Source organism: Rutidosis leptorrhynchoides, chromosome 9, assembly GCF_046630445.1.
Source record: "Rutidosis leptorrhynchoides isolate AG116_Rl617_1_P2 chromosome 9, CSIRO_AGI_Rlap_v1, whole genome shotgun sequence".
NCBI classification, from domain to species: domain Eukaryota; kingdom Viridiplantae; phylum Streptophyta; class Magnoliopsida; order Asterales; family Asteraceae; genus Rutidosis; species Rutidosis leptorrhynchoides.
In genome coordinates this window covers 292150626-292161180 of record NC_092341.1, presented here as the reverse complement: position 1 = coordinate 292161180, position 10555 = coordinate 292150626, and the positions used below count along the sequence as shown (strand labels likewise).

At 36.5% G+C, this 10555-nt stretch overlaps 1 protein-coding gene across 1 annotated transcript; it reads left to right on the top strand.

Annotated features, from left to right (window-relative positions):
* Nucleotides 1–479: 479 nt before the first annotated feature.
* Nucleotides 480–9656, top strand: LOC139868867 (low affinity sulfate transporter 3-like). The gene is made up of 14 exons (XM_071857207.1): nucleotides 480–794; nucleotides 5087–5154; nucleotides 5684–5872; nucleotides 5957–6005; nucleotides 6315–6522; nucleotides 6610–6784; nucleotides 7072–7137; nucleotides 7221–7450; nucleotides 7562–7689; nucleotides 8009–8295; nucleotides 8425–8618; nucleotides 8717–8796; nucleotides 9082–9158; nucleotides 9253–9656. Exons 1-14 carry the CDS (start codon nucleotides 638–640, stop codon nucleotides 9412–9414), a joined length of 2070 nt encoding a protein of 689 aa, XP_071713308.1. The 5' UTR covers nucleotides 480–637; the 3' UTR covers nucleotides 9415–9656.
* The last annotated feature ends 899 nt before the right edge of the window (nucleotides 9657–10555 follow it).

Here is a 10555-nt window from a genome sequence, read left to right as displayed (position 1 = left end):
AAGGAACAGTTCTTTATCACTAGTTAGTTTTAAAGTATGTAATAAAAGACTTATGAACTTATATTTAGGACGTTGTTGTTGGGCTATTAGATCCAACACTACTTGTTAAGTCAAGTTACAACCTATATAAGTAGGTTATATATCATTTCAACATAAAATAACTTAATATTATAAACCATAACATATATTATATTATATTAATATACTCTCTATAATATAATATAATATTGTATTGTAATATAATATAATATAATAATAATATAATATAATGTAATATAATATAATATAATTATTAATTATAATAATTAATTAATATCATATAATATAATAGAATATTATAACATTAACATCATAGAACAATAGCATGCACCCAAAAAACTGTGGAGACCACAAATTAACATACCAGTGGGTATAGGACTACCTTTCGTAAGGAATGTATAATATCTCATCCACAATAATAACTTCATCCTTCCTAACAATCTAACTTTATATCTACTTACAAGAACTAAATCCTGTCTATTTCTGGTTGTGGTCCTTTTCACTTGTGCAGGGAGCTAGCTAGAACCCATCTAAATAGTTCCATATATACAGCTAGCTAGCCAGAGTTCACTCAAACACTTCAAATAAATCAACCATTATGGCTTCATCAACAGCACCACATCATGCACTCAGCATTGATGGGAGCAGTTTTCTGCATCAGCAAACTCCCAAAATAATGAACCACAGTTCGAAATGGGTTCTTAGTTCTCCAGATCCTCCTGGATTTTTCGAACACGTATTTGGTTCAATAAAGTGTTGGAAAATAAACTTGATTTTGGGCTATTTGTTTTGGATTTGGGCTTGTAAGTATACAACTATTTTGGATCAAGATTATAGCCCATTATGTAGAAGCTTCTTGTAATATGTAGTAGTGAAAGTGTGTAGAATGTGTGTAGAATAATCTTGTAAAATATCTAGGTCTAGAAATACTAGGAAATATCTAGATAGTAGTAGATGATGGAGTGATCTAGACTACTCCATTGAGTAGTATAAATAGAGGGCTTCACCCCTCATTTGTAATTAAGCAACAAAGCAATTCAATAAGCAATAAAAGAAGAGTTTTCAAGATCAATCAAACTTCTAAATTATCAATCATCTCTTCCATAAATAATATACACATAACCTCCTATTTCTAACAAATTGGTATCAAGAGCTTGGTTCGACAAGATGATGGCCAACAATGTCATCACATTTCCTCGCCTTACAAAGGATAATTATGATCGATGGAGCATCCAAATGAAGACCTTCCTAGGTGGACAAGACTTATGGGAGATTGTGGAGGAAGGCTATGAGGAACCTGCAGAAAAAGGTCCTCTCGGCAAGGAGAAAAAATTAATGAAGACGAACGATCAAAAGGCTCTTTCCATCATCCAACAAAGTGTAGATGATGGAGCTTTTGAGAAAATTGCAAGTGCAACCACCGCCAAGAAAGCATGGGAGATCTTGGAGAATTCTCACAAGGGAGTTGAAAAGGTGAAAAAGGTTCGACTACAAACACTACGAGGTGAGTTCGAATCCTTAAATAAGAAAGACTCAGAATCAATTTCTGATTATTTTACAAGAGTCTTGGCGGTTGTCAATCAATTAAAGAGGAATGGTGAAACTCTAAGTGATGTAAGAGTCATTGAGAAGATTCTTAGATCATTAGATTCAAAATTCGACTATATAGTCGTAGCCATCGAAGAATCTAAAGATCTAGAATCAATGACTATCGATGAACTCATGGGTTCACTACAAGCCCATGAAGAGAGGTTCAATAAGAATAATAAGGAGCCATTGGAGCAAGCTTTACAAGCAAAACTGTCTTTCAAGGAAGAGAGCAGTGAAAAGACTCATCAAACGAGTCAACGAGGTCGTGGTCAAGTACGTGGCCGAGGACGAGGACAAGGATATATCAAACGTGGAGGTTATAGTTCTTACAGAAATGAAGAAAGAAGTCAAAATTTTCACCCGACAAGAGGTCGCGGGAGAGGTTACACAAGTAGAAAGCCAAGGTATGACAATTCTCAAACCAAATGCTATAATTGTCATAAATTTGGCCATTATGCTTCGGAATGCGAGAAGTCAGACAATTACGTGCAAGAAAGAGCAAATTTAGTGCAAGAAGATACCGAAGCCGTGAAAAACACTTTGTTACTAGCATGCAAAGGTGAAGATAACGGAGAATCAAATTTGTGGTATCTCGACACGGGTGCAAGCAACCATATGTGCGGTGACAAAAACATGTTTGTGGAGTTAGACGAGGTAATTAGTGGAAATATCACCTTCGGAGATTCCTCTAAAGTCCCGGTTAAAGGCAAAGGTAAGATTCTCATCCGCTTGAAAAATGGAAGGCATCAATTTATCTCTAACGTGTATTATGTGCCCAATATGAAGACGAATATACTGAGTATTGGACAACTCTTGGAGAAAGGCTATGATATTCACATGATAAATCGTACCCTTTCTTTAAGAAACCAAAAAGGAGGTTTGATTGCTAAGGTGCCAATGTCAACGAATAGGATGTTCATGCTAAATATTCAACATGACATTCCAAGATGTTTAAAAGCATGTTTCAAAGATAATTCTTGGCTTTGGCACATGAGATACGGGCACTTAAATTTTGGAGGCTTAAAATTATTATCAAGTAAAGGAATGGTGAAGGGTTTGCCTCCAATTAATCATCCGGATCAAATATGTGAGGGATGCCTTCTAGGAAAGCACTTTCGAAACAGTTTTCCAACAGAAGCTTCTAGTAGAGCGAAGAAACCTCTAGAACTTATTCACACGGATGTGTGTGGACCCATCAGCCCACTGTCTTTTGGTAAAAATAGATATTTTCTTCTATTCATTGATGATTTTAGTCGAAAAACATGGGTCTATTTTCTAAAAGAGAAGTCGGAAGCTTTTGGAATGTTCAAGAAGTTTAAAGCATTTGTGGAGAATCAAAGTGGTCTCACCATAAAGGCGTTGAGATCCGATCGTGGAGGAGAGTTCACATCCAAGGAATTCAAGGAATTTTGCGACAACAATGGCTTACGACGTCCTCTAACCCTTCCGTATTCACCTCAGCAAAATGGTGTTGCGGAAAGAAAAAATAGGACCATTCTTGATATGGCCCGGAGTATGTTAAAGAGCAAAAGGATGCCTAAGGAGTTTTGGGCTGAGGCAGTGGACTGTGCGATCTATCTATCAAATCGCTCGCCCACTAGAAGTGTCAAGAACAAAACGCCCATTGAAGCTTGGAGTGGAAGGAAGCCCGGCATCTCACACCTTCGAGTGTTCGGTAGTGTGGCATATGCTCATGTGCCAGATCAGAAGAGGACGAAGCTCGATGATAAAAGCGAGAAACTCATATTCGTGGGTTATGACTCAAGTTCGAAGGGTTACAAGCTATACAATCCCAATAATGGTAAAGTAATCTCAAGTCGAGATGTGGTGTTCGATGAAGAAGAAACATGGGATTGGAATGTTCCCGAAGAGGAGAACTACGACTTTCTCCCTTATCCATTCGAAAGTACTACAAGGAACGAAGAATATCTAGAAGTTCAAGAACCTTCTAGTACACCATCTCCGCACTCTCCACGTACTCCAACCACTACACCTAATGAAGTGACACCAACATCAGGAGGAGAATCAAGTAGGCTACAACATCACACAAGGAGCATTAGGGAGTTGTACGAGGTAACCCAGCCTATGGAGGATCTATCATTGTTCTGCCTTCTTGCCGATTGTGAGCCAATAAGTTATGAAGACGCAGCGAAAAGCCAAAAGTGGAAACGTGCCATGGACGAGGAGATTCAAGCAATCGAGAAGAATGATACGTGGGATCTTGCTACACTACCAAAGGGACATAAGGCTATTGGTGTAAAATGGGTGTACAAGGCCAAGAAGAATTCCAAAGGTGAAGTTGAAAGATATAAGGCAAGGTTGGTGGCGAAGGGATATAGTCAACGAGCCGGCATAGACTATGACGAGGTATTTGCTCCCGTCGCTCGTCTAGAAACTATAAGATTGATAATCTCACTTGCGGCTCAACATAATTGGAAGATTTATCAAATGGATGTCAAATCCGCGTTCCTTAATGGCCACTTAGAAGAAGAAGTCTATATAGAACAACCTTTGGGATACGTCGTGAAAGGCCAAGAGAATAAGGTGCTGAAATTGAAAAGGGCCTTATATGGGTTGAAGCAAGCGCCTCGAGCATGGAATAACAGGATAGACAAGTATTTCCAACAGAATGGCTTTACAAAATGCCCACATGAGCATGCTCTATATACCAAAGTAAGCAAGGAAGGAGATGTTATGATTGTGTGCCTATATGTGGATGACTTGATATTCACTGGTAGTAATCCCAAAATGTTTGATGAGTTCAAGAAAGCAATGGTTCAGGAGTTCGAGATGACCGACATTGGACTTATGGCTTACTATCTTGGGATCGAGGTAAAACAAAAGAAAGAAGGAATATTCATATCCCAAGAAGGTTATGCGAATGAGGTGCTCAAGAAGTTTAAGATGAATGACTGCAAGTCAATGAATACACCGGTGGATTGCAATCTCAAATTGTCAAAAGATGATGAAGGATACTTGGTGGATCCAACACAATACAAGAGTTTGGTTGGAAGTCTGAGGTACCTAACCTGCACGAGGCCAGATATTCTCTACGGAGTTGGACTAGTAAGTCGATACATGGAAGCACCTACAATAAATCACTTGAAGGCGGCCAAGAGGATACTTCGCTACATCAAAGGTACGATTGACTATGGCCTATTTTATTCGCCTTCTGAGCACTTCAAGCTAGTTGGATACAGTGATAGTGATTGGGCTGGAGACATAGATGATCGTAAGAGTACGAGTGGTTTCGTGTTCTATATGGGAGATACGGCGTTCACATGGAGCTCGAAGAAGCAACCCATTGTGACTCTGTCAACGTGTGAAGCCGAGTTTGTAGCAGCAACATCGTGCACCTGTCATGCAATATGGCTCAGGAAGTTACTAAGTGAGCTTAAGTTTTTTCAAAAGGAACCTACAGAGATATATGTGGATAACAAGTCTGCGATTGCTCTAGCGAAGAATCCAGTCTTCCATGATAGAAGCAAGCACATTGATACGAAATACCATTACATCAGGGAGTGTGTTACAAATAAAGAGGTGCAGATAAAGTACGCGAAGTCACTTGACCAAGTTGCTGATATTTTCACAAAGCCTCTAAAACACGAGACGTTTCAGAGATTACGGAATATGCTCGGAGTAACGAAATCAAGTTTAAGGGGGGCTGTTGGAAAATAAACTTGATTTTGGGCTATTTGTTTTGGATTTGGGCTTGTAAGTATACAACTATTTTGGATCAAGATTATAGCCCATTATGTAGAAGCTTCTTGTAATATGTAGTAGTGAAAGTGTGTAGAATGTGTGTAGAATAATCTTGTAAAATATCTAGGTCTAGAAATACTAGGAAATATCTAGATAGTAGTAGATGATGGAGTGATCTAGACTACTCCATTGAGTAGTATAAATAGAGGGCTTCACCCCTCATTTGTAATTAAGCAACAAAGCAATTCAATAAGCAATAAAAGAAGAGTTTTCAAGATCAATCAAACTTCTAAATTATCAATCATCTCTTCCATAAATAATATACACATAACCTCCTATTTCTAACATAAAGAACGTATTCCTTCGAAGAAACGATACGAGTTCTTCATCGTCATTGTCTCAGCTTTCAACTTCTGCACGTGTCAAGGAGGTTTTGTGTAGTGTATTTCCTGTACTTAACTGGGGAAAAAACTACAAAGCTTCAAAGTTTAAGAGTGACTTGATTGCTGGCTTGACTCTTGCAAGTCTCAGCATTCCACAGGTACATTACTCACCCAGTATAAATTTATAAACACACATATTATATAAGTTCACTGTTTAAAAGTTCTCTTTTGAATTTTTGCAGAGTATAGGGTATGCTGGTTTAGCAAATCTAGATCCTCAATATGGCCTTTGTAAGTTAGAAAATCTTGTTTACCTCATACATTTTTATTATCGGTTATCATAATATTATATACTCCATCCTTCCCAAAATAACTGGATCAGTTTCACTTTTGAAGTCTTTCTTTTAAACTTTGAATATAAATTTAAATATTTATATTTGTATTATACTTCATATAATATTCGGTGAAAATTATACCAACGTTTATAATCTACTCCATTTGTATAAATTTCATCATAAATTTTATGAAACAAACGAAAATATTTAAAGTCAAATTATTTTGTAAGATCATATTGATTTAATTGGATATATGTATTAATAGATGGAAGTGTTGTCCCACCTTTGATATATTCTGTAATGGGAACTTCACAAGAATTAGCCGTCGGTCCAGTAGCTGTGGTGTCCCTGCTGATATCATCGATGGTCTCAAAAACAGTTGATCCGTTAGCTGATCATGTTTCTTACAGAAAACTCGTTTTCACTGTTACATTATTCGCAGGCACCTTTCAAGCATTTTTTGGATTGCTTAGGTACTAATCCATATTGTCTGAAAAAATTATTTTTGTAAGTTTATAAGAAAAATGATTGTTTCGGATCATTAATTTGTATGACTGCAGGTTAGGTTTTCTTATTGATTTTCTATCGCATGCTGCGATTGTAGGATTTATGGCAGGTGCAGCCATAGTTATCGGTCTTCAACAACTTAAGAGTTTACTTGGGATTAGTCATTTTACTACTAAAACTGATGTTGTCTCTGTGTTGAATGCTGTTGCTAAATCACTTCACACTTCGGTATGCTTTTACTTAGATTAACATTTTAATTTATTACTCACTATACTAACTGTGTACCATGTTTAATTACTAAAATGCCCTTGTGAACAGGAACTATCAGAGCTGTATACACAGGGGTAATTTAGTAATTTTATATTAGTACTTTTCAAAGCTTTTTTTTCTTTTCTTTTAATATCGTTAATTTTCTTTTAACCTCGGTGAAACGGACCCACACTCCCCTAGTTTAAACTAAGTATCCTTTAACTACCGATTAATGATTATACACTTTTGTACTCTTATTTTGACAGTGGTATCCTTTGAACTTTGTTCTTGGATGTTCCTTCCTTATTTTCATCCTCATTACTAGATTCATTGTAAGTATATCACTTTTAAACGCGATGTCTGTCCATTAAAAAAAATGTTCTGTCTCTAGAAGATTAACGTGATAGAATTACAGGGTAAAAGGAACAAGAAATTATTCTGGTTGCCAGCTATATCTCCAGTTATATCGGTCATTTTATCCATGTTGATCGTATACTTAACAAGAGCAGATGAACACGGAGTTAAAATTATTAAACATTTTAAAGGTGGATTAAATCCAAGTTCACTCAACCAACTTGAGTTCAATAGTCCACACCTTGGTGAAGCAGCCAAAGCTGGCTTCATTTGTGCTATTGTCGCACTAACGATGATTTACATACTTTATAATCCACACTTCATTTCAACATCAACATCAACATATTCACTAATAATAATCTTACAATTCATTTCATAATACTTAGATATGTAAATTTTACAGGAAGCTGTTGCTGTTGGTCGATCATTCGCGTCAATTAAAGGGTATAATCTTGATGGGAACAAAGAAATGTTAGCCATGGGATCTATGAATATTGTTGGATCTATGTCTTCTTGCTATGTAACCACCGGTAGCAATTTTTCTAATTTTTTTTTATTTTTTTGAACAGCAGACACATACTTTTCTTGTTCACGACCAGACTCGAACTCGTAACCTCAAAGTTGATGAGTTCACTTGACACTCCTAAGCCAGAAACCTTTTGGTTAACCACTGATAGCGATACATATACTTTTTATTTAACTATGACACTCCGCAAAATTACAATTGTTATCATTTTTACTCCCCAAGAAAAAGTTTCAAGTTTTGCCACTGACAACTAACTATAAACTATTTTATCTCAAAAATGATCGATCCGTTTGTAATGCACGACTATTTTTCTTGTATGGCAGGATCGTTTTCGCGGACTGCAGTAAACTTTAGTGCAGGGTGTCAATCTGCAGTATCAAATGTAGTAATGGCAATAACTGTGTTCATATCACTACAATTATTAACCAAGCTATTGTATTACACTCCTCTTGCGATACTTGCGTCGATCATTTTGTCTGCGCTTCCTGGATTGATCGATTACAACGAAGCTTATCATATTTGGAAAGTTGATAAAATGGACTTCCTTGCATGCGCTGGGGCTTTTTTTGGTGTACTATTTGCATCCGTGGAGATTGGTCTTTTAGTTGCTGTAAGTTTTTGTTACTATATTCAAGATTATTGAAACATATGTTTAAACCTAGTTTTTAAGATTATGTTTATCTTAATATGTATTCACCTTCATTTGAACTAATTAAATGATGTCAATAATGATGTGTAGGTTTGTGTTTCATTTGGAAGATTAATCCTTAATTCGATCAAACCGGGGATCGGAGAGCTAGGAAGACTTCCAGGTACAGACATCTTCTGTGACAAAGCACAATATCCTCAAGTTCTTGATGTTCCAGGTGTTTGCGTAATTCGCCTCAACTCTGGCTCATTTTGTTTTGCAAATGCAAATCCCATCAAAGAAAGGTATTTAAATTGTGTTATCTACATTCAATTCAATTCATCAATAAGAAAAATACTTTTTTACTTAAAATGTTTGTTTCATATGGTGGTTCACATTGTAGGATAACCAGTTTATTGACTCGTGAGTACGAAAAGGAAGGAGTAAAGAAACCAATAGGTGGAATCATCTTAGACATGTCAAGTAATAGTTTTTTACTTCACATTATAATAATAATAATAATATAATAATCAAGTTTATTACAAACGAGTAAATGGATAAAGTTTTTCTTGTTCCGGCTACCCGAGGTACACGGTCTATCAGGGTTATTCCGTGACCATTTTTGACCATTTTCCCTGGTCACCTAAAAAATATGCTACTGGTGAACCTAAGACCTCTTTTGATCGATCAGAACACCATTCACTCGGCTATATTGATCGATTTAATTAATAACCAATGATGAATTCTTACTTTAATATTGTATTCTAGGTGTCTTGAGCATTGATTCTTCCGGAGTTCTTGCACTAGAAGAAATGCACAAGAAATTGGTTTCAAAAATGATACATGTAATATTTTCGATCAAGAACTTAAATTTTGAACCTTTTTGCAGTTATGCAATGATCTATAACTACCAAGTCTTATTCGTTTACTTTGTTGCAGTTGGCTATTGTGAATCCGAGATGGAAAGTGATTCACAAGCTAAAATTAGCAGGGTTCATCAATAAAGTAGGAAACGGAAGTATTTTTCTCACAGTTAGTGAAGCTGTTGATGCTTGTCTCAGTTCCAAACCTATTGGGCTAACAGTTGTTGATAATGCCTGAAAACAGTTGTATGTAAAAACATCTAGTGTACAATGTAACTAAGACCCTAGTTAGTATGTGTACAAGAATGATATATCAGGTATGCTCTGCTTTTCGTCTTATAAAAAGTTCTCAATCAATCTGTTGTCCATATGATAGGTTGCCATTGTTTATGTGTAGAAAAATCATTCACTTCTAGTCAATTTATATTGACCATGCTAGTCTAAGTTCATGTACCGGCTTCAAATAATACATTAATATGGTGTTCATTGTATGTTATATCAGTGACAATAATGATAGGATTGAAACAACATGTCCTACATATCCCTTAGTACTTTAAAACCAATTGGTAGTAGGAGGAGTTACGCCTAGACTTATATTCACACGTTTGTTTCTTTCCAAATTCGATGTGAGACTTTGATTTGCACCATAACAAACCTTCTCTCAAACCCAAGTCTATGGCCCCCCTCCAGCGATAGTCCAGTCCAACCTATACCACCGCAAAACGTAACTCTCAACCTGGGTCAAGAAGATTTATGGGCTGAGAGGTGCACCCTCGGCGCTGTCCACCACATCTGGGCTATAGCCCAAACAACATGTCCTACACACAAGCCCAACGGTTCCTTGGTACTCTAAAACCAATTGATATTAAATGGAGTTCCCCCTGGAGTTATATGGACACATTTGTTTCTTCCAATATCTACTTTGGTTTGTAGCCTAACAAAAAAGACAATGTAACTAAGACCCTAATTAGTAGGACTACTCTTGTAACAGAGTTTATTGAAAACAGTGTTATGTGTCAACTTGGGCCAACCTTACCCGTTCCTTTCGGAGGCTATGATTTGTTGCGTCAAACTGCCTTTCAAGTTTCAACGTGCATGTTTTGTCGCTTCTGGTTTTACGGAAACTAAATGGCTTTCTAACTCAAGCGCATCCTATCGTATTTTCATGTTTCATATTTGTTTGGGAAGGTTACCTAGAAGATATACCAGTTATACACTTGTAAATCATGTTAAGAAAGTTGTGCATTTAACTAAATGTAAAATAGACTTTTGACATGTAAATTGTCGGAAAAAGAAAATCAATTCAAGCAATTCACATATGTTGCAGAACTAAGGAAACTAAATTACTACTGGATTGATGTTTTGTTGTATAAGTTGAC

Bases quoted from the DNA above. Each gene is read 5' to 3' on its own strand.
- LOC139868867 (XM_071857207.1), top strand. From the start codon at position 638: ATGGCTTCATCAACAGCACCACATCATGCACTCAGCATTGATGGGAGC. The intron at 6,006-6,314 runs GTAAGTTAGAAA...ATGTATTAATAG, and splicing joins AGATCCTCAATATGGCCTTT to ATGGAAGTGTTGTCCCACCT. The intron at 8,797-9,081 runs GTAATAGTTTTT...ATTGTATTCTAG, and splicing joins AATCATCTTAGACATGTCAA to GTGTCTTGAGCATTGATTCT.